Genomic DNA, 24,705 nt, shown 5'->3' with positions numbered 1-24,705 from the left:
GCACAAAAATCCGGCGGGATATTATAAAGAGCTCACTCAAACTGTGGGTTCGTGCGTCATGAATTTGGCGGACATAGACATGTTGTTTGGCAATGTTGTTCCACAGCCTATCTGGAACGTGATTCGACATACGGATCATGCTAATGAATTGGGTGATACCTGGGTTAATCTTGTTGCTGCAAATGATAGACAAGTTGGAGGTGCTAAGCCTGAAGATCTTATTACCGAACTGCCTGGTAGGATTATTAATTTCATGAAGACTTTGATGCCCGAAGTGCGTGTTAATTGGGACAAGTTGTCTGCATGTAAGCAGAAGAAAGACGAGACTGTCTCTGATTTCTTCACGCGGTTTGAAGAAACTTTTGTAGATCATAGTGGTCAAGATATGGCTACTGAAGGTGGCCAGAGATTGTTCGTCGATAAATTCGTGCATAATTTGCTTTCCGAGTTGTGCACTAAGTTGAAGGATTCCGAGAGTGCTTGGCCCGTCTCCACATCAGCACAGATTTTAGCTACGGCCCAGTACTATGAAAATAGGCACAAAGATGAGTTAGAGAAAGCGGATAAGAAGACTAAGGAATTGCAGACTAAAGTTCTTCTACAGAAAGCTTATCCACCTCGTACTAATAATCAACGTGATTATCAGCAGAATCAGCAGTATTCGAGAAACTCGCAAAGGAACGAGTCTTCTCAACAGCGTCTCCCGTATGGGCCTAACCAGTGTGCGTATTGCAGAGAAGAGGGTCATTTCAAGAATAGTTGTCCGGTTTTGTTGCAGCGTATGAATGGTGTTTCCCGTGTAAGAGGTAGAGGTGCTCAACAAGTGCCTAGAGGTAGAGGTCGCGGACAGAACGTACATTCTTTGCCTCCACAGAATTCGATGAATAGTTTTGATCAACAGCAAGGTTCGTCTGGTAGGACAGCACAGTACTATATGGATGATTACTATGTTGAAGGTGACGAAGTGAACGGTAATGATTGTTAGGACAGCCATGGACAAAGAGAGGGAGTTGTTTCAGTTCCAGTAGATCAGAGTGGACCCTATGTTGAAGTGATTATATCAGGTGTGTCAGAACCTTTTCTGCTGGATACTGGTGCTACAAAGAGTTCTATTATGCACTTGAAGCTCCCTGGCGCACCTTTGTCTGGCGAAATGAATGTTTCTGTAGGTTTTTCTGGCGCCCCCGTTACTAATCCAATTTCTGCTCCATTGTCTCTTTCTGTTGGACCGCGTAAGATCAAAGCACCCCTTCTATTGACTACCGGTTGTAATGAGAATCTGTTGGGTTTGGATTTATTGAAGAGATTGTATGCGACACTGTATTGTTTTCCGTCAGGAGTTTATCTTACCTTGGGTGAGAGAGTGATCTCTCCGATGTACCTGTCGAAGGATAGTATTCCATCTGAATTGTCTTCTTTACCGGATTCGTTATGGGCTATTGGTCCGAATGATGTGGGCTTATTGGACATTCCCCCATATGTTGTGACGCTTAAGGCGAATGTTAAGTTACCGCGCATTCCACAATACCGCATCTCGAGTGATGGTGAGCGTGCACTTTTAGCGATCATTTATGATCTGATCGACAAAGGTGTTATTGAGGAAACGAGAGGTAATGTGTGCAATAGTCCTATTTTGCCTGTCTTGAAGAGAACTGATTCTTCACAGCCTCCTGTATACAGGTTTGTCATTGATCTTCGCGAAGTGAACAAAATTGTTCCTCAATTTCCCGTTGTGCCTGATATTACTGCCTTGTTGACTTTGATTCCGGCTACAGCCACATGGTTTTCGGTGATAGACTTGAAGAATGCTTTCTTCAGTATCCCAATTGCCATAGAGAGTAGGGATATCTTTGGATTCTCTTTAGGAGGACGAAGTTTCCGCTTTAAGCGCGCTCCTCAAGGCTATTGCGAGAGTCCATCGATCTATAGCCAAGCTTTGAAAACACAACTGGATTTGTTGGTTTTACCTGATGGTGCAGCCCTTATTCAGTATGTTGATGATTTGCTAGTTGCAGCTGATACTGAAGAGATTTGTAAGGAAGCCACTTTGTCATTACTGCGCCACTTGTCTGACTGTCAGCATAAAGTTTCTCTCTCCAAGTTACAATATTGTCGACAAGAAGTAACCTACTTAGGTCACCTCTTATCGAAGGAGGGAAGGAGACTGACCCCAGAGAGAATTCAAGCTATTGTGAAAATGAGTGTTTCTAAGACGCAGAGAGAAGTGCGTGCCTTTTTGGGTATTATGTCTTACTGTAGACAGTGGATCCCTAATTTTTCCTTGCTAGCGAAGCCTTTGATAGCACTTACTGTTAAGGATACTCCACATCCTATTCCTTGGACTGACGAATGTCAGAAGAGCTTTTCAGAATTACGCATTGCGTTGTGTTCGGCTCCAGTGTTGGGTACTCCCGACTACAGTAAGCCTTTCACACTGTATGTTCACGAGAGAGAGGGATGTGCATTGTCAGTTTTGAGTCAACAGTTCGGCGATAAGCAGCGTCCATGTGCGTACTTTTCGTCGACTTTAGATCCTGTAGCTAGAGCTTTGCCGAGTTTCTTGAGAGCCACAGCGGCAGCGGCTGTTTCAATTCGACAGTCTGCTGGTTTAGTTATGGACAATACGTTAGTGGTGATGGTTCCACATGCAGTGGATACCTTGTTGAACCGTACGAAGACACAGCATTTAACTAGTGCTCGGTTGTCGGGTTACGAGTTGACGTTGTTAGCGAGTCATGTGCACATTAAACGATGCAACACGTTGAATCCAGCTACGTTGTTGCCAATTACAGGTGAGACAAATAGAGAAGAACAGCATGACTGTTTTCTGAGAACTGAAGAAGAGACGAAAGGGAGAGTAGACCTTAGGGACACTCCTCTTCCTGAGTGTGATGGTACTTTGTGGGTTGATGGTTCGTGATTTAAGTTGCCGAATGGTGATACGACTGCGGCATATGCTGTTACGACTTTGCATACGATTGTTGAAGCTGCACGTATCCCACCTAATTCAGCTCAAGCAGCAGAATTGATTGCACTTACAAGAGCGTGTGTGTTGTCAAAAGGAATGAGAGTGACCATATATACTGACAGCCAGTACGCCTTTTTACGTGGCTCATAGTTTTGGACGATTGTGGAAAGAACGTGGATTCCTGACTTTGCATTGAGCTAAGATACAAAATGGTCAGTTGGTGAATGAGCTTCTCGAGTCACTGACCTTACCGTTACAAGTTGCGATTGTGAAATGCAGTGCACACAAAAAGGTTACTGATGATGTTGGTCGTGGAAATGCATTTGCTGACGAAATCGCAAAAGAAACAGCAAAAGATGTAATGAATCGAATGTATGTTGCAGGCCCTGAAAGATGGATTTGTGACGTTGGAATGTGTGAAGATACGATAGAGAGTGTGAAGTCTATTCAAGCTGACGCTTCAGAGAAAGAGTTGAATGTGTGGAAAGAGAGTACGGGTAAATTGGATGCAAATGGTTGTTGGGTTGAATTGTCAGAACATCAGCGATGGTTGTTACCCGATGCGTATGTGCTTGCGGTTGTGACAATGGCCCATGGAATGGCTCATATCAGCGTGAAAGCGATTTGCAAGTTATTAGCTCCAGTATGGCAAAATGCTGGAATTCCTAAATGTGCAGAGAATGTGGTCAAGAATTGGATGGTGTGTCTGAAATACAATCCTGGTAGGGGAACCCCAACTCCAGCTGGTCATTTTGCGCCTCCAACGTATCCGTTCGAGGTTTTGCAGCTAGATTTCATCCACATGGAAAGGTGCAACAATTTGAAATACGTACTCGTTGTTGTTTGTGCCTTTTCGAGATGGGTAGCAGCATATCCCTTAAAAGACAACACTGCCATATTCACAGCTAAAGCCCTTGTCAAAGAATTCTTCCCTAGGTTTGGAATGCCAAGAATGGTCTGGAGTGATAATGGGAGTGAATTTGTGGGTCGAGTGATGAAGAAAGTATGTGAACGGCTAGGTATCCAGCAAAAATTCCATGCTGCAAATCACCCCCAATATGTGAATGGTCAACTGTAAAATAAGGAATTTTTGCCTAAAGCATAATATTTTGTATAAAAAGAGAAGGCTGGCTTTGTAAGTTTGAGCAGTCTCCTGAGAATATACACCGTGTTGTACTTCTAGGATACCTGTTACTGGCTGCAGCCAATAAATACGATCTTTGACTTCACCAAGAAGACTCTGTGTTTCTGTAGTCTGAAACAGGAAATACTCGAAGTCTTTGGGTGTGTTCCCTGGCACCGCTGGGTTCTTAAAAACCCAGTACTTCACTTACCCCATCAAAAAGTAGCCACAAAGGTCTCCAACTACTGAGACATCCTGCCTGGACTGACAAGGACGATGCCCCATGGGCGGATTCTAACACTGTTATACCATGCAATACATCATTACCCCTAAATTTACCACCAATGTATGTGCCCTTTGCCAAAGCACTCCTTCTCCCCTTGTTGGGGAGGGATCCAGCATTTATACCCAGGAGTCTCAGAGACCCCCCTGTGAGAGTCCACTGCGTCAAGGGAGCCACGTACAGCGGAGGTGTGGGAATGGCGCCCCTTGTCAAAGCACTCATTCTCCCCTTGTTGGGAAGGGATCCAATCTTTATGCCCTGGAGTTTCAGAGACCCCTCTGAGAGAGTCCATAGCGCTAAGGGAACCTCATACAGCAGAAGTGTGGGAATGACACCTCTTCCACTGGGATCACAACACACCGGACATCGGACACTGTTTCTCCTTGTCCCCCTGCTGTGTTTTCCTTCACCCTCCCCCACCTCTTTCCCTCTCTCATTCTTGGTCTATCTCTCCTGCTCCTATCCTCTTTCCCCTGAATATCTCTCCCCTTGCCTGCTTTTTTTCTTTACATCTATGATTTTAATGCATGTAACTTCGCTCCAGTAACTCATGTAACTTGTAGCTATGCTCTGAAACAATGTTCCTACTTATGTAAAGTGCTCTGATACCTCTGGGTCCAGCCAACACTATATAAAACTTTTCAAATAAATAAATAAGTGTTGAACATCAGACTCGTTTCGGAAACTGGGACTTATTTTTCACCATGTGACTTTGACCCAGAGCTAGAGAGAGAAAGGCGGGAAAAGGTGGAGGAAGAGAAAGACAGAAAACAGTGTCAAAGGGGGACAGCAGGGATGGAACGAACTTGCAAGAGTGAGATAAAGAGACAGGAAGTGTAGGGTTATGATGCTTGAGGTGCAACCAAGAATAGGCAGCCTTGGTATTTGGTAACCCTGATATATGAGGTAGGCTACTAAGTGAAGCATTTTACCCCCTTCACTTTCTTTCTAATATATTCATTAAGTATGGAATATAGCATTCACATGTGGACTGAGGGATAACCAACCCAGACCTGAAACCTTTGCCCTACAGCCTCTTAAAATGTATAGTGTAATGAGGCATCGTAAAGCAACAACGAAGATCGACTAGCTAAATCGCTTCAAATTGTTACTATTAACCACAGAAGAAACCACTCCCATTGTTCGGACTTGCCTAGGGTTGTTGAAGGGTGCGTTACTTTGTACTGATCAGACTCAAATACTTAGGGCGAGATTTAACATGTTATCACATAGCACACTGCAGCAGCCCCAAATGCTGTGCTGAGTTATGAAAAGGAGAGAGGAGAGCACCCAGTTTACTAAAATAATGCACTCTCCTGTCCTCCCCTTGTGCAAGTGTTGAAACCAGCTGCTGTGTGCCACAGAGACAGCTTTGCGCCAGGGTGCAAGGGTGTCTCCGTGAGTCTAACATAGATTTTGTACTGGAAGGGAACCCTTCCACTACAATATACTATGCTTAGACTAATGTGAAACCTTTTCCCATTTTGTATGTGTGCTGTACAGTGCAGCACACAGGCAAAGTCGGGAAAGGAAGGAGAAATCAAAGCATTTATCCTTCCTTGCGCCTACTTTGAAAGCTATGTGCTGCTTTGCATTATTTTCACATTATTTCCAGTGCTATACAAGTTTAGTTAGCACTGGAAAGTAAATTGGGAACAAAAGATTTCGTGCCGATTTGCGTCACTTTTGTGACACAAAAACGGTGTGAAATCTTAGTAAATCTCCCCCCTGAGGTTTATTTCTTTTATCTATCAAGACCATAAGATATTTTCTATAATAAAAAAGAGTTTTTATTATATTTATGTTTAGGGAATTTTCTTTGTATATGAAATGTTTATTACCCCTCGTCGTACATTCCAAAACTGAATGCACCCGATACACAACCAATATGACTAACAGAATTGCAAAAGTACTGTATGCTAAAGCTGGGTAATCATGTTTGTAATATAGCCAGCATGTTTCTAATGTAGCCAGTACAATGAATCACTCCCTTAAGCATCCATTGCCGACATCTGTGTTTCAGCACAGTAAATGACTCTGATAAATACATGAATAAAAATAACTTTATCCATTGCAGTCTTGCTGAAGTGCAGTGTGTACAGCTATCAGGATATGCCAAAGGTCATAATTACAAAATGGGAGAGACGTTCTCAGGGGATGGTAACCACGCCTGGAATGCTGTTTACCTGGACGAAAGATGGCACCTGCTAGACAGCACCTGGGGAGCAGGAACTGTCACCGACGACTGCACTCACTTTAAGTTTGAGTAAGTTACTGTCTATCTTCAGTATGCATTGCATATTTATAAATTCTTGGGTATAAGAGACACACCTTTGTATGTTGCGTTCATGTCTATGGCTCATGGTGCCGTAAATTAAACTTCTTTTTGAAAAAATGAGTGCTGGCCATACAGAAAGTTATCTCCTTCTTTGGAGTGACAAAAAAAGAATATTTCTGAATTTGTCTGGTATTATTTATTTATACCCTTTCACTTTTAGATTTTTCGATTTAGGAATTCATTTGTACGAGAAAGACATCCCATATACATTTGACATACATTTATACATACACTTATTCCAACAATACATTATGTATACACAGAACATAAATCAGAACATTTCATATATACATTTGCACAAATATTTGTGCACCAACATAGATATTCATTATTTGCACTATCTTTCTTTTAAACAAGAGAAAATATATAGACAATCAGATGAAGAAAACAATCAGATGGAGAAACAATTTAAATGTCACAGATACTACAAGTCAGACTGAAGGACTTAATCTCAATATCAGTCGTTCTAGGAGCAACTCATTGCTAGTTTTTTGATGAGAACACGCAAATTAATATAGCGAGTTCGAAAAGCGTTGGCCAAATGGAGACAAGTATTTGATAACAACTAGCAATGAGTTGCTCCTAGAACGACTGATATTGAGATTAAGTCCTTCAGTCTGACTTGCAGTATCTGTGACATTTAAATATTCTTTTTTTGTCACTCCAAAGAAGGAGATAACTTTCTGTATGGTCAGCACTCATTTTTTTCAAAAATATTATAGATGGTCCAGCTGACCTTACGTCCCAGGACCTACCTACCTGTTACGTAAATTAAACTTCGGCAGAATATCTATGAAAAAAGTTGTGAATAAATTAAAGGGATACATTTGTCAGTATGAAACAAGATATAAGGGATAAAGTACCCCCTGCCATAATTGATAAGGATATTGAAAGTCACTGAGGCGTTCCATAACCTTATAAAGGAACGAGGCTGAAAGCCGAGTTCTTTAATAAGGTTATGGAACTCCGATATGACATGCAATAAATAACCTTATCATGTAAATTAAGGGGTACATTTTCACATACAATACATTGTCACATCAACACTTTTACCACAAACAACTTAAAACATTGGCGCACAGCTGTTTCATATGAGTTAGCATGTTTGCACACAAAAAGAATATTAAAAAAAAGGGGCTGATTCACAGAACTAATTGGAGACAAAATCCTAAACGTTCTACTTTCGGTATTCACAGAAGGCACTTACGATTTTTGGTATTCACAGAGATCACTTACGACTCCTAACTTTATGTCTGCAGTCGGGCCGGAATCAGTGCACCCGGACCGTACTCTCCGCACCTGGACCGCACTCTCTGGCTAGGGCTGTACCCTACGGCTCAAGCCGTAATCCTCGGCTCGGGCCAGATAAAGTGTAATCAATGGGCTGGAATGCAATTTTTACAAAAAGGAACATTAGGAACATGTGATAAATGGTAGAGGAGTTCATGAAAAATAGTCTGGGCAGGAAAAGAGTATGGCCAGACACTACATCATAACCCAGAAAAGTTTGCTATAGGGAGGATCTGCGGTATTTGCTAGCTAGAAGGGGCGCGGGGGGATCCCATGGTTAAAGTACATCCAGCGCCTCTCCCAGGCCCTGGGTAGGGCGGATCTGTGGTCTTCCCCGGAGGAGGCCTGTGCCCTGCTCCCTAGAAAAACTCTGAGTTCGGTGCTGAGAGAGCATGGTATGGCTCTCTTATTATCAAACTCTTCCCTGGGTAGGCTTACTAACACCTTTTTAGAGACCAAGGTCCATCCTAATTTTGAGAGATTCTTGGACGACATCCAGCCCCCCTGGACTAGAAACTATACATCCAGTTCAGGCTCGGCTCACTTCCCCTAAGGGAGGCCACTGACAAGTGGTCAAAAGTCCCAGCCCCTGTGAGCACTTGCCCAGGGTGCACGGGTAGCAGAGAGACAGTTCTGCTCTTTTGCCCCTCTTACTCCCGGCAAGAGCGAAATGGATAATTCAATTCTGCAAGTCCAGGCCATAAGGGACTATAGAGAGATCTTTAGAACTCTCAAAACTGATACCACTTTTTTGACAGTTTATGTAACAGCAAAATTCCTTCTGTCCATGTGGTTTACAAGGTGTGCACTACAGAAGGAAAATAAAAAAACACAATAGGGGAGGTCTACCCCTTAATTAAAGTTACCTGGCAGTTCAGTATGGAACCCTTGTTGTTCCTGTGGGATACATACGCATGTACTTTTTTCTGTTTTCTGTTTTCTGTTTTTAAATCCTTCTATTCTCATTTATGAACGTTGTCTTATGAGGTCTTTTACTATTTTTTAAATATTTATATAGTATTGATGTATGTGTAAATGTGTAAATATGTCTTTTTATGGTTTTTAACCAAAAATAAAAAGCTTTTTGACTGACATGGCTGGTGAGCATGGTAACAGTAAAACAAACCAAAATTCAGCCACTGGCTTGGATTATCGTTGCAGGCTTTCTGTTGATGGTTGATGGTACAGAAGCGCTGGGCTGTGTTTATGCTCTGCAGTGACACCAGATGACCAGGTGGAGGGCCTGGTGCAAATGTATTTAAGCTGCAGGGCAGAAGTATATGTGTGTTTTTAGAGAGGTTTTGACACTATAGGTCACAACGCTACTCCTTAACAGCCAAAGCGTAGTCGGTTATAAGCTCCTAATTGTGGCACTGGACAACCAGTAGCGCAGCTGGTGCTGGCAGTGGCTTCTTTTATCGTTATATGAAGCGTTGTGATTCTTCCAGGAGCTATAGTATGCGTGACTAACACATTTTAGTACGGTGATGCGGACATCAGTACTAAAATGCCTTAGTCCAACCCCTGGTGCATGGTACTTGGCAAGACTAATACACTGCTGCAAAGGACCTGTGCCATGCATATCAAAGAATAATATTTTAGGGACACAGCTCAGTGGGTTACTGCTTTTGTCACAGAGATTCTGTTATTACTGTGTAGTTCATATGTTACATTCGTAATCTAGAACAGTGAGCTATGAACTGTTATCTAAGAGCTGCATGGTACATGTTAGAAAGTGATGTGTTTTTTCCCAGTCTTTCTATTTCGATGTTGCTAAGGAAGGTTTGTTTGGGTAGAAATACATTTTTATTAAATTCGATCCTAAACACTGTGTTATGTTCGGGGTCTGTTCTTCTCCAGAACAAGCACTCTTAACAAGTGCCTACCAGCATGGGTGGCATATGAATCCTACACCTTTTGGTCTTCTTTGCCTTATGTAACATTTTCTATGCACTAATTCACAAACGTATGATTCATTGTGTTTGGATGTGTGATTTTGAAAATGTGGAAAGGTATTGCTTTAGGAGCAGGGATTAATGGAGTTCTTTTTAAATGCGGACTGTAACATCTGCAGTTGTAAAGCAAGCATTCAAGCCTTTGGGCATTCTGGCTGTTAGATAAGATGTTTGTAACTGATAACCTATGTTTCACACAAGATTCCCTATTAGGCACACTATGTCATACCGCCTTCAATTCTGATCTGCTTTCGAGGCACCATGTTTGTTGAGACTAAGGGTCACGTTAGGATTGCGGATTTTCCGCATCCTCCGGGCCGGCGGAAGCCACCGCCGGCCCGGAGGATGCGGAAAAACCACAGCAGACCCACCAAAGACCCACCGCCGCATTAGGATGGCTGGTGTGTCCTGGTTTCAGCCCGCAGCTTTTCTGCCGTGGTTGGCTTACAACCGCGGCGGAAAAGCCCTAATATGGTGGCGGTGTCTCTCAGAGGATACAGGATACAGAAAAACGAGATGTGATGTCTGTGCACATTGGACACAGCTAGCACGCCCTGATGAAGTTCTGTTGAACGAAACGCATTGGCTGCCTAAAAGAAAATTTAATAAAGAAGAAACAAAACAAGACATAATACTTTTTGGACATTCTTTATTGATATTTACATTATTTGAACTCTGGTGGTGCAATCCACAGTGGGTTGAATTTTCATTGTTTTGGTTAAACAATTGCCTCTTGGGAGCAACAGGGGCAGTGGTAGTGCACACCATAGGAGCTAACAGCTCTGCATCAGATAAATAACGGAGACGGGCTGGCCCAAGGCCAATAGTGAGGTGCAGCACACTCAAAATTTCCTTTTGTGTGTATTGAGTTGAGTTGCTCAGGAATAGGGTTATATATGCTCCATAAGTAGCATGTACACACACTACTCCCTAGTGCTGACCCCAGTCTGTTAGCACTATCGTTCACCCAGTACAGAATCAGGCAGGGGTGTCTATGAGCTTCGCTAGTAGTATTCTTCCACATATACACAATGATAGAGATCTCATGTAAAACATGCACCATAAGCAGTATGCAACTTTATACTCCCCAGAGCTGCCCCAATTCTGTTTCCGTGTGACCAGGACATGGAGAACCCTATATGCCAACGAAAAGCAGGGTAATTGTATTATATTCCATCAATAGTCCTGTGGGACTTATGTTCTACTTCAATCTTATTTCAAAACAAATGTGTGTAGACTCAGTTCTATTAGTCAGAAGAAATGTACAGGATGCCTTCTCATTTGAACAGAAGTTAATTTGTTGTCTAGGAACGATATAGCTCATAAATCGAAAAATAGAAAATACTCATGTAATGAAAGATGTAATGAAGATGAACTGTAAACATCAGCGTCGTTGTCACAGTGTTCTGTGCTGTAAACAGGAACTGCATTGCTGACATGGATTATCTTTATGTTTTTTTAATGGCCATTATTAAGAAAGGTGTATATATTTTTGTTCACACTTTGAGCATCATTGAGATATTGGTCCATGCTTTTGCCTTGAAATTTAAGGAGCTCATTATAGTGCCCATTAGTGATTCATTGCAATGTCAGTTTTAGGAGCTGCTCTGCTTACAGCCAAGAGTGGCTGATAGGTTTAAAGGTGTTGCACAGCCTGAGATTTCACTGATCAATGGTGATATGAGAGCCTGACGGTGAGTATGATGAAGAACTATTAGCGGCGATACTACGTGTCTGTTGGACCTCTTTCAAGTGCTCGCCGTCCTTTTTCCCCAGCACCCTACACCCCAGGGGCGACAATCTGAGGGATAGCCCCGGGCGCCACAAGCTCTAGCTAAGCCTCTGACTGCAGACAAGCCCCAGACAGTGAAACCCAGCAAGGGCAGTTATTCTCCTCAGTTTCTTCAGCTGATCTTCTTTGGCAGAGATTCCTCTTGATCATGAAGTAGTTATAGCTCTTACATTTATACCCCCAAAGTATTTGTTATTTTTGTGTAAGGGGGTCCTGGGCCCAGTCCAAACCAGTTCTGGGTGCCCTCTGCCAGTGAACAACTTCTTCCTTTGTGAATGTGGGCCAGGGTCTTCAGACGTACTGCAGGAGGTGGAAGGCAGGCACAGCCCTATTCAGGCCCAGGTGCTACTCTTACCACCACTCCAAATGCAGATCGGTCTATTCAGCCTAGTGCTGACTCACCCAGACTCCTGGAGCAACTCCAGCACCTGTCACTCTCAAGCCAGACAGTCAATCCACAAACAGGCAGAGTCGCACAGAAAGGTTGAACAAGAAAATATCCTCTTTCTAAAAGTGCTTGTTTCAAACTCAGAATTTAAAAACAATCTTTACTAAAAGATGTATTATTAAATTCTGAGTTCATGAATACCAAACTCCAATTTTCAATCTCACTCCTATGGTAAGATATGCAGATAAACATGTTACAGAGCATTCCCCATTCTGTCCTATGGGCAAGATAGCCTTTCAGTAGTGAAAAACGAAATTGGCAGTATGTCACTATTACGATATGGTACACACACCCGTACATGTCCTACATTTTACCTTCACTGAACCCTGCCCAGGGGGGTACCTTGGGCCTACCATAGGGTTGCCCTATGTGTAAGAGAATGGAAGGGTAAGGCCTGGCAAGTGGGTACACTGGCCAGGTCAAAATGGCAGCTAGCAAACTGCATGCAGACACTGCGGTGGCAGGCCTGAGACATCTCTTTGGGGCTACACATGTGAGTGGCACAATCAGTGCTACAGGCCCACTAGAAGCATTTTATTTACTAGCCCTGGCACACTTAGTGCACTTTACAAGGGAACTACTAGTAAATCAAATATGCCAATCAGGGAGAACCAATCATATTCACAATTAACACAGGGAGCACTAGCCCTTTGACACTGATCAGCAGTGGGAAAGTGCTCAAAGCATCAGCACCCCCTTTTCTGAATCATTTTTGTCCACCATAAGCGTGGAAGGGTATCCTCAGATGTGAGTCCCTTGCTCATTGCACTATCAGGATTCAAGCAAGCCGGGCTGAAGACGGCTGAAATGCCAGAAACCGGTCCCCGGAAGCTTGTTTCCTTTCCAGTATAAGAATTGGCTTGGTAGTTTGGTCATCCCTGTTCCCATGATGCACTGGGCCAGGGTCAGACTAATTTGCATATAGCCAATTCTGAGCTGGGATGGTGCAGTGAGCTAAAAAGCGGTGATGGATCAAGCCCTGATCTTTGGACTGGGTAAGAGTGGTCTGCTTAATTCAGACACTCTGTTCATCACCACCCCCTTTTCTGAATCATTTTTGTCCACCATAAGGGTGGAAGGGTATACTCAGATGTGAGTCCCTTGCTCATTGCACCATCAGGATTCAAGCAAGCCGGGCCGAAGACGGCTGAAATGCCAGAAACCGGTCCCCGGCTGCTTGTTTCCTTCCCAGTATAAGAATTGGCTTGGTAGTTTGGTCATCCCTGTTCCCATGATGCACTGGGCCAGGGTCAGACTAATTTGCATATAGCCAATTCTGAGCTGGGATGGTGCAGTGAGCTAAAAAGCGGTGATGGATCAAGCCCTGATCTTTGGACTGGGTAAGAGTGGTCTGCTTAATTCAGACACTCTGTTCATCACCACCCCCTTTTCTGAATCATTTTTGTCCACCATAAGCGTGGAAGGGTATACTCAGATGTGAGTCCCTTGCTCATTGCACCATCAGGATTCAAGCAAGCCGGGCCGAAGACGGCTGAAATGCCAGAAACCGGTCCCCAGAAGCTTGTTTCCTTCCCAGTAGAAGAATTGGCTTGGTAGTTTGGTCTGCCATGTTCCCACGATGCACTGGGCCAGGGTCAGACTAATTTGCATATAGCCAAGTCCTGAGCTGGGATGGTGCAGTGAGCTAAAAAACGGTGATGGATCAAGCCCTGATCTTTGAACTGGGTAAGAGTGGTCTGCTTAATTCAGACACTCTGTTCATCACCACCCCCTTTTCTGAATCATTTTTGTCCACCATAAGCGTGGAAGGGTATTCTCAGATGTGAGTCCCTTGCTCATTGCACCATCAGGATTCAAGCAAGCCGGGCCGAAGACGGCTGAAATGCCAGAAACCGGTCCCCGGAAGCTTGTTTCCTTCCCAGTATAAGAATTGGCTTGGTAGTTTGGTCTGCCCTGTTCCCATGATGCACTAGGCCAGGGTCAGACTAATTTGCATATAGCCAAGTTCTGAGCTGGGATGGTGCAGTGAGCTAAAAAACGGTGATGGATCAAGCTCTGATCTTTGGACTGGGTAAGAGTGGTCTGCTTAATTCAGACATTCTGTTCATCACCACCCCCTTTTCTGAATCATTTTTGTCCACCATAAGCGTGGAAGGGTATACTCAGATGTGAGTCCCTTGCTCATTGCACCCTCAGGATTCAAGCAAGCCGGGCTGAAGACGGCTGACATGCCAGAAACCGGTCCCCGGAAGCTTGTTTCCTTCCCAGTATAAGAACTGGCTTGGTAGTTTGGTCTGCCCTGCTCCCATGATGCACTGGGCCAGGGTCGGACTAATTTGGATATAGCCAAGTTCTGAGCTGGGATGGTGCAGTGAGCTAAAAAACGGTGATGGATCAAGCCCTGATCTTTGGACTGGGTAAGAGTTGTCTGCTTAATTCAGACACTCTGTTCATCACCACCCCCTTTTCTGAATCATTTTTGTCCACCATAAGCGTGGAAGGGTATTCTCAGATGTGAGTCTCTTGCTCATTGCACCATCAGGATTCAAGCAAGCCGGGCCGAAGACGGCTGAATTGCCAGAAACCGGTCCCCGGAAGCTTGTTTCCTTCCCAGTATAAGAATTGGCTTGGTAGTTTGGTCTGCCCTGCTCCCATGATGCACTTGGCCAGGGTCAGACTAATTTGCATATAGCCAAGTTCTGAGCTGGGATGGTGCAGTGAGCTAAAAAAACGGTGATGGCCCAAGCCCTGATCTTTGGACTGGGTAAGAGTGGTCTGCTTAATTCAGACACTCTGTTCATCACCACCCCCTTTTCTGAATCATTTTTGTCCACCATAAGCGTGGAAGGGTATACTCAGATGTGAGTCCCTTGCTCATTGCACCATCAGGATTCAAGCAAGCCGGACCGAAGACGGCTGAAATGCCAGAAACTGGTCCCCGGAAGCTTGTTTCCTTCCCAGTATAAGAATTGGCTTGGTAGTTTGGTCTGCCCTGTTCCCATGATGCACTGGGCCAGGGTCAGACTAATTTGCATATAGCCAAGTTCTGAGCTGGGATGGTGCAGTGAGCTAAAAAACAGTGATGGATCAAGCCCTGATCTTTGGACTGGGTAAGAGTGGTCTGCTTAATTCAGACACTCTGTTCATCACCACCCCCTTTTCTGAATCATTTTTGTCCACCATAAGGGTGGAAGGGTATACTCAGATGTGAGTCCCTTGCTCATTGCACCATCAGGATTCAAGCAAGCCGGGCCGAAGACGGCTGAAATGCCAGAAACCGGTCCCCGGAAGCTTGTTTCCTTCCCAGTATAAGAATTGGCTTGGTAGTTTGGTCATCCCTGTTCCCATGATGCACTGGGCCAGGGTCAGACTAATTTGCATATAGCCAATTCTGAGCTGGGATGGTGCAGTGAGCTAAAAAACGGTGATGGATCAAGCCCTGATCTTTGGACTGAGTAAGAGTGGTCTGCTTAATTCAGACATTCTGTTCATCACCACCCCCTTTTCTGAATCATTTTTGTCCACCATAAGCGTGGAAGGGTATACTCAGATGTGAGTCCCTTGCTCATTGCACCCTCAGGATTCAAGCAAGCCGGGCCGAAGACGGCTGAAATGCCAGAAACCGGTCCCCGGAAGCTTGTTTCCTTTCCAGTATAAGAATTGGCTTGGTAGTTTGGTCATCCCTGTTCCCATGATGCACTGGGCCAGGGTCAGACTAATTTGCATATAGCCAATTCTGAGCTGGGATGGTGCAGTGAGCTAAAAAGCGGTGATGGATCAAGCCCTGATCTTTGGACTGGGTAAGAGTGGTCTGCTTAATTCAGACACTCTGTTCATCACCACCCCCTTTTCTGAATCATTTTTGTCCACCATAAGGGTGGAAGGGTATACTCAGATGTGAGTCCCTTGCTCATTACACTATCAGGATTCAAGCAAGCCGGGCTGAAGACGGCTGAAATGCCAGAAACCGGTCCCCGGAAGCTTGTTTCCTTCCCAGTATAAGAATTGGCTTGGTAGTTTGGTCATCCCTGTTCCCATGATGCACTGGGCCAGGGTCAGACTAATTTGCATATAGCCAATTCTGAGCTGGGATGGTGCAGTGAGCTAAAAAGCGGTGATGGATCAAGCCCTGATCTTTGGACTGGGTAAGAGTGGTCTGCTTAATTCAGACACTCTGTTCATCACCACCCCCTTTTCTGAATCATTTTTGTCCACCATAAGCGTGGAAGGGTATACTCAGATGTGAGTCCCTTGCTCATTGCACCATCAGGATTCAAGCAAGCCGGGCCGAAGACGGCTGAAATGCCAGAAACCGGTCCCCAGAAGCTTGTTTCCTTCCCAGTAGAAGAATTGGCTTGGTAGTTTGGTCTGCCCTGTTCCCATGATGCACTGGGCCAGGGTCAGACTAATTTGCATATAGCCAAGTTCTGAGCTGGGATGGTGCAGTGAGCTAAAAAACGGTGATGGATCAAGCCCTGATCTTTGAACTGGGTAAGAGTTGTCTGCTTAATTCAGACACTCTGTTCATCACCACCCCCTTTTCTGAATCATTTTTGTCCACCATAAGCGTGGAAGGGTATTCTCAGATGTGAGTCTCTTGCTCATTGCACCATCAGGATTCAAGCAAGCCGGGCCGAAGACGGCTGAATTGCCAGAAACCGGTCCCCGGAAGCTTGTTTCCTTCCCAGTATAAGAATTGGCTTGGTAGTTTGGTCTGCCCTGCTCCCATGATGCACTTGGCCAGGGTCAGACTAATTTGCATATAGCCAAGTTCTGAGCTGGGATGGTGCAGTGAGCTAAAAAAACGGTGATGGCCCAAGCCCTGATCTTTGGACTGGGTAAGAGTGGTCTGCTTAATTCAGACACTCTGTTCATCACCACCCCCTTTTCTGAATCATTTTTGTCCACCATAAGCGTGGAAGGGTATACTCAGATGTGAGTCCCTTGCTCATTGCACCATCAGGATTCAAGCAAGCCGGGCCGAAGACGGCTGAAATGCCAGAAACCGGTCCCCGGAAGCTTGTTTCCTTCCCAGTATAAGAATTGGCTTGGTAGTTTGGTCTGCCCTGTTCCCATGATGCACTGGGCCAGGGTCAGACTAATTTGCATATAGCCAAGTTCTGAGCTGGGATGGTGCAGTGAGCTAAAAAGCGGTGATGGATCAAGCCCTGATCTTTGGACTGGGTAAGAGTGGTCTGCTTAATTCAGACACTCTGTTCATCACCACCCCCTTTTCTGAATCATTTTTGTCCACCATAAGGGTGGAAGGGTATACTCAGATGTGAGTCCCTTGCTCATTGCACCATCAGGATTCAAGCAAGCCGGGCCGAAGACGGCTGAAATGCCAGAAAACGGTCCCCGGCTGCTTGTTTCCTTCCCAGTATAAGAATTGGCTTGGTAGTTTGGTCATCCCTGTTCCCATGATGCACTGGGCCAGGGTCAGACTAATTTGCATATAGCCAATTCTGAGCTGGGATGGTGCAGTGAGCTAAAAAGCGGTGATGGATCAAGCCCTGATCTTTGGACTGGGTAAGAGTGGTCTGCTTAATTCAGACACTCTGTTCATCACCACCCCCTTTTCTGAATCATTTTTGTCCACCATAAGCGTGGAAGGGTATACTCAGATGTGAGTCCCTTGCTCATTGCACCATCAGGATTCAAGCAAGCCGGGCCGAAGACGGCTGAAATGCCAGAAACCGGTCCCCAGAAGCTTGTTTCCTTCCCAGTACAAGAATTGGCTTGGTAGTTTGGTCTGCCATGTTCCCACGATGCACTGGGCCAGGGTCAGACTAATTTGCATATAGCCAAGTCCTGAGCTGGGATGGTGCAGTGAGCTAAAAAACGGTGATGGATCAAGCCCTGATCTTTGAACTGGGTAAGAGTGGTCTGCTTAATTCAGACACTCTGTTCATCACCACCCCCTTTTCTGAATCATTTTTGTCCACCATAAGCGTGGAAGGGTATTCTCAGATGTGAGTCCCTTGCTCATTGCACCATCAGGATTCAAGCAAGCCGGGCCGAAGACGGCTGAAATGCCAGAAACCGGTCCCCGGAAGCTTGTTTCCTTCCCAGTATAAGAATTGGCTTGGTAGTTTGGTCTGCCCTGTTCCCATGATGCACTAGGCCAGGGTCAGACTAATTTGCATATAGCCAAGTTCTGAGCTGGGATGGTGCAGTGAGCTAAAAAACGGTGATGGATCAAGCTCTGATCTTTGGACTGGGTAAGAGTGGTCTGCTTAATTCAGACATTCTGTTCATCACCACCCCCTTTTCTGAATCATTTTTGTCCACCTTAAGCGTGGAAGGGTATACTCAGATGTGAGTCCCTTGCTCATTGCACCCTTAGGATTCAAGCAAGCCGGGCTGAAGACGGCTGACATGCCAGAAACCGGTCCCCGGAAGCTTGTTTCCTTCCCAGTATAAGAACTGGCTTGGTAGTTTGGTCTGCCCTGCTCCCATGATGCACTGGGCCAGGGTCGGACTAATTTGCATATAGCCAAGTTCTGAGCTGGGATGGTGCAGTGAGCTAAAAAACGGTGATGGATCAAGCCCTGATCTTTGGACTGGGTAAGAGTTGTCTGCTTAATTCAGACACTCTGTTCATCACCACCCCCTTTTCTGAATCATTTTTGTCCACCATAAGCGTGGAAGGGTATTCTCAGATGTGAGTCTCTTGCTCATTGCACCATCAGGATTCAAGCAAGCCGGGCCGAAGACGGCTGAATTGCCAGAAACCGGTCCCCGGAAGCTTGTTTCCTTCCCAGTATAAGAATTGGCTTGGTAGTTTGGTCTGCCCTGCTCCCATGATGCACTTGGCCAGGGTCAGACTAATTTGCATATAGCCAAGTTCTGAGCTGGGATGGTGCAGTGAGCTAAAAAAACGGTGATGGCCCAAGCCCTGATCTTTGGACTGGGTAAGAGTGGTCTGCTTAATTCAGACACTCTGTTCATCACCACCCCCTTTTCTGAATCATTTTTGTCCACCATAAGCGTGGAAGGGTATACTCAGATGTGAGTCCCTTGCTCATTGCACCATCAGGATTCAAGCAAGCCGGGCCGAAGACGGCTGAAATGCCAGAAACCGGTCCCCGGAAGCTTGTTTCCTTCCCAGTATAAGAATTGGCTTGGTAGTTTGGTCTGCCCTGTTCCCATGATGCACTGGGCCAGGGTCAGACTAATTTGCATATAGCCAAGTTCTGAGCTGGGATGGTGCAGTGAGCTAAAAAACAGTGATGGATCAAGCCCTGATCTTTGGACTGGGTAAGAGTGGTCTGCTTAATTCAGACACTCTGTTCATCACCACCCCCTTTTCTGAATCATTTTTGTCCACCATAAGGGTGGAAGGGTATACTCAGATGTGAGTCCCTTGCTCATTGCACCATCAGGATTCAAGCAAGCCGGGCCGAAGACGGCTGAAATGCCAGAAACCGGTCCCCGGAAGCTTGTTTCCTTCCCAGTATAAGAATTGGCTTGGTAGTTTGGTCATCCCTGTTCCCATGATGCACTGGGCCAGGGTCAGACTAATTTGCATATAGCCAATTCTGAGCTGGGATGGTGCAGTGAGCTAAAAAACGGTGATGGATCAAGCCCTGATCTTTGGACTGAGTAAGAGTGGTCTGCTTAATTCAGACATTCTGTTCATCACCACCCCCTTTTCTGAATCATTTTTGTCCACCATAAGCGTGGAAGGGTATACTCAGATGTGAGTCCCTTGCTCATTGCACCCTCAGGATTCAAGCAAGCCGGGCTGAAGACGGCTGACATGCCAGAAACCGGTCCCCGGAAGCTTGTTTCCTTCCCAGTATAAGAACTGGCTTGGTAGTTTGGTCTGCCCTGCTCCCATGATGCACTGGGCCAGGGTCGGACTAATTTGCATATAGCCAAGTTCTGAGCTGGGATGGTGCAGTGAGCTAAAAAACGGTGATGGATCAAGCCCTGATCTTTGGACTGGGTAAGAGTGGTCTGCTTAATTCAGACACTCTGTTCATCACCACCCCCTTTTCTGAATCATTTTTGTCCACCATAAGGGTGGAAGGGTATACTCAGATGTGAGTCCCTTGCTCATTGCACCATCAGGATTCAAGCAAGCCGGGCCGAAGACGGCTGAAATGCCAGAAACCGGTCCCCGGAAGCTTGTTTCCTTCCCAGTATAAGAATTGGCTTGGTAGTTTGGTCATCCCTGTTCCCATGATGCACTGGGCCAGGGTCAGACTAATTTGCATATAGCCAATTCTGAGCTGGGATGGTGCAGTGAGCTAAAAAGCGGTGATGGATCAAGCCCTGATCTTTGGACTGGGTAAGAGTGGTCTGCTTAATTCAGACACTCTGTTCATCACCACCCCCTTTTCTGAATCATTTTTGTCCACCATAAGCGTGGAAGGGTATACTCAGATGTGAGTCCCTTGCTCATTGCACCATCAGGATTCAAGCAAGCCGGGCCGAAGACGGCTGAAATGCCAGAAACCGGTCCCCAGAAGCTTGTTTCCTTCCCAGTAGAAGAATTGGCTTGGTAGTTTGGTCTGCCCTGTTCCCATGATGCACTGGGCCAGGGTCAGACTAATTTGCATATAGCCAAGTTCTGAGCTGGGATGGTGCAGTGAGCTAAAAAACGGTGATGGATCAAGCCCTGATCTTTGAACTGGGTAAGAGTTGTCTGCTTAATTCAGACACTCTGTTCATCACCACCCCCTTTTCTGAATCATTTTTGTCCACCATAAGCGTGGAAGGGTATTCTCAGATGTGAGTCTCTTGCTCATTGCACCATCAGGATTCAAGCAAGCCGGGCCGAAGACGGCTGAATTGCCAGAAACCGGTCCCCGGAAGCTTGTTTCCTTCCCAGTATAAGAATTGGCTTGGTAGTTTGGTCTGCCCTGCTCCCATGATGCACTTGGCCAGGGTCAGACTAATTTGCATATAGCCAAGTTCTGAGCTGGGATGGTGCAGTGAGCTAAAAAAACGGTGATGGCCCAAGCCCTGATCTTTGGACTGGGTAAGAGTGGTCTGCTTAATTCAGACACTCTGTTCATCACCACCCCCTTTTCTGAATCATTTTTGTCCACCATAAGCGTGGAAGGGTATACTCAGATGTGAGTCCCTTGCTCATTGCACCATCAGGATTCAAGCAAGCCGGGCCGAAGACGGCTGAAATGCCAGAAACCGGTCCCCGGAAGCTTGTTTCCTTCCCAGTATAAGAATTGGCTTGGTAGTTTGGTCTGCCCTGTTCCCATGATGCACTGGGCCAGGGTCAGACTAATTTGCATATAGCCAAGTTCTGAGCTGGGATGGTGCAGTGAGCTAAAAAACGGTGATGGATCAAGCCCTGATCTTTGGACTGGGTAAGAGTGGTCTGCTTAATTCAGACACTCTGTTCATCACCACCCCCTTTTCTGAATCATTTTTGTCCTCCATAAGGGTGGAAGGGTATACTCAGATGTGAGTCCCTTGCTCATTGCACCATCAGGATTCAAGCAAGCCGGGCCGAAGACGGCTGAAATGCCAGAAACCGGTCCCCGGAAGCTTGTTTCCTTCCCAGTATAAGAATTGGCTTGGTAGTTTGGTCATCCCTGTTCCCATGATGCACTGGGCCAGGGTCAGACTAATTTGCATATAGCCAATTCTGAGCTGGGATGGTGCAGTGAGCTAAAAAACGGTGATGGATCAAGCCCTGATCTTTGGACTGAGTAAGAGTGGTCTGCTTAATTCAGACACTCTGTTCATCACCACCCCTTTTTCTGAATCATTTTTGTCCACCATAAGCGTGGAAGGGTATACTCAGATGTGAGTACCTTGCTCATAGCACCATCAGGATTCAAGCAAGCCGGGCCGAAGACGGCTGAAATGCCAGAAACCGGTCCCCAGAAGCTTGTTTCCTTCCCAGTAGAAGAATTGGCTTGGTAGTTTGGACTGCCCTGTTCCCATTATGCACTGGGCCAGGGGCAGACTAATTTGCATATAGCCAAGTTCTGAGCTGGGATGGTGCAGTGAGCTAAAAAACGGTGATGGATCAAGCCCTGATCTTTGGACTGGGTAAGAGTGGTCTGCCTAATTCAGACACTCTGTTCATCACCACCTCCTTTTCTGAATCATTTTTGTCCACCATGAGCGTGGAAGGGTATACTCAGATGTGAGTCCCTTGCTCATTGCACCATCAGGATTCAAGCAAGCCGGGCTGAAGACGGCTGAAATGCCAGAAACCGGTCCCCGGAAGCTTGTTTCCTTCCCAGTATAAGAATTGGCTTGGTAGTTTGGTCTGCCCTGTTCCCATGATGTACTGGGCCAGGGTCAGACTAATTTGCATATAGCCAAGTTCTGAGCTGGGATGGTGCAGTGAGCTAAAAAACGGTGATGGATCAAGCCCTGATCTTTGGACTGAGTAAGAGTGGTCTGCTTAATTCAGACACTCTGTTCATCACCACCCCCTTTTCTGAATCATTTTTGTCCACCATAAGCGTGGAAGGGTATACTCAGATGTGAGTCCCTTGCTCATAGCACCATCAGGATTCAAGCAAGCCGGGCCGAAGACGGCTGAAATGCCAGAAACCGGTGCCCAGAAGCTTTTTTCCTTCCCAGTAGAAGAATTGGCTTGGTAGTTTGGACTGCCCTGTTCCCATGATGCACTGGGCCAGGGTCAGACTAATTTGCATATAGCCAAGTTCTGAGCTGGGATGGTGCAGTGAGCTAAAAAACGGTGATGGATCAAGCCCTGATCTTTGGACTGGGTAAGAGTGGTCTGCCTAATTCAGACACTCTGTTCATCACCACCACCTTTTCTGAATCAAAGCATCTAAGCCAGCAAAAACTGAATCCAGCATAGCATCAAAAACACAGGAGGTAGAGGCAAAAAGTCAGGGAAAACCACGCCAAGGATGCCAGGTCTTACAAGCTGTTTTTTTTTTAACGCAGCCTGTTTTTCATAAAGGAAAACAGGATACATTTAAAAAATAAAAATAAAACTTCAGTTTTATTTTTTAAAGGCAGGCAGCGGCCCCTGGGACCCCTGCCTGACCATAAAAATATTTTTAGAGCCACACACAAAGGGGAAGTTCTTGTTGGCGAGTGATTTACCACCCTTCTGTGAAGTGTGGTAAACTGCAACAGTTTTGCGGCCGCAATTGTGGTTGCAAAACAGTCATACATAGCTTCAGGAGTCGCTATTAGGAAGGAACGCCCTTGGAATGCCCCTTTCTAGAAGCATGTCGCTAATCCTATTTTGCGAGTCGCAAATTGATTTGGAACTCGCAAAATAGGATTAGTACCATGGGCGTCCGCAGGGGGGGCAAGGAGGGGCGCTTGCCGCCCCTGCGGACACCCATGAAAACCGTGACTTCAAGACTGGGTTCTCACTTTCTTTCCTCTCCTTTCTTTTATTTGCTTCCCTGTGAAATGGGTTTTAAAAAGAAAGGCGCTTTTGCTGGAAATGTCGTATTTTTCTGACATTTTAAGTGCAGCATTGGGAATAAAAGGCTAAAAATATGAAAAATAGATAACTAAATAAAGTAAGAGAGTGGTAGCAAACTGGCCAAACTTAATTTAGTCACACTGAAACACATTAGAGACACTTTTACAGAGTTTGCCAGTGAAGCACTATTTTTGTTTTCTTGTCTTTGTTTTTCCTGGACTTGGAACTAGTGCACCAATCCTGGAGGTACTGCAATGTGTGGATTGGAAAACAAAATATGTGCAGCGGCTCTGCGTCCAGGGATGTGGTCTTTTTACCATACTGCTAACGTTTTGTAAGGATATAAGCAATGGCCATTTAAATGGGTCCATTCAGGGCCCTGTAGTTGTGTCCTTAATTTTTCAGGCAAAAGCACTCACTGACTTCTGAATAGTGAGTGTAAAAGCATTAAGGTAACCATGTTGTTCCTGCTTACATTTCCCATGGTTTGCTTAATTTTGCATTCCCTATAAGTGTTATCTTTTTCCAGGATGTTGTTACTTTTTTTTTTGGAGACCGCATATTGCTCTTGTTTAGTGCAAAATTTAAATTGAGCCGCATCCAGGTGTTTATAGCGGGCAACAATTGGGTTGTAGTTGAAGACAGTGGGAGTTTTTTTCAGTGGGGCAGTACGTGTTCAGTGGGGGAGAGCATGTGGCACTATGGTCAGAGCTGCTGAATTTGGAACTGGGAATGAGAATTTGCCTAGCCTTAGTGCTGGTAAGTACCAATTCTATTAAGGACTCGGAGGCGAGTATTATGCCATTCTTTCATCGCTTCATTTTCCATAGCAGCAAGAAAAAATATATAACAAACTACTTTTCCCATGAACATTCAGGAAAAAAACAAAGTCGAACATGAGTCCTATCACAGTGTCCATGCACCGGCAGCTCCCATCATGCTCCGCTGTCCTGTCCTCCTCCTCTTTCTTCACGCCAAGCCCTTACACAGGTCCAATCACGCATCCTGTTTGGAATTCTCAGTACCTGCAAAAGAACATATCATCAGATCTAGCCCGTTCCAACAGAACGTCATCAATCAAAAGAAGAGCAGTACAATGCAGAGCAATATCAGTTCAATGATTAGAGTATCATAAACGCTTTACTTATA

At 45.4% G+C, this 24,705-nt stretch overlaps 1 protein-coding gene across 1 annotated transcript in view; it reads left to right on the top strand.

The window, feature by feature from the left end:
- Nucleotides 1–24,705, top strand: part of LOC147683537 (kyphoscoliosis peptidase-like) — a 341,732-nt gene that overhangs the window by 165,654 nt on the left and 151,373 nt on the right. The window contains exon 5 of the mRNA XM_086942545.1: nt 6,452–6,640. Coding sequence (XP_086798671.1) covers nt 6,452–6,640 — 189 coding nt within the window. The remainder of the gene's footprint in view (nt 1–6,451; nt 6,641–24,705) is intronic.

This window comes from Lissotriton vulgaris, chromosome 11, assembly GCF_964263255.1.
Source record: "Lissotriton vulgaris chromosome 11, aLisVul1.2, whole genome shotgun sequence".
Taxonomy (NCBI): domain Eukaryota; kingdom Metazoa; phylum Chordata; class Amphibia; order Caudata; family Salamandridae; genus Lissotriton; species Lissotriton vulgaris.
This window is presented reverse-complemented; position numbering and strand designations above follow the sequence as displayed.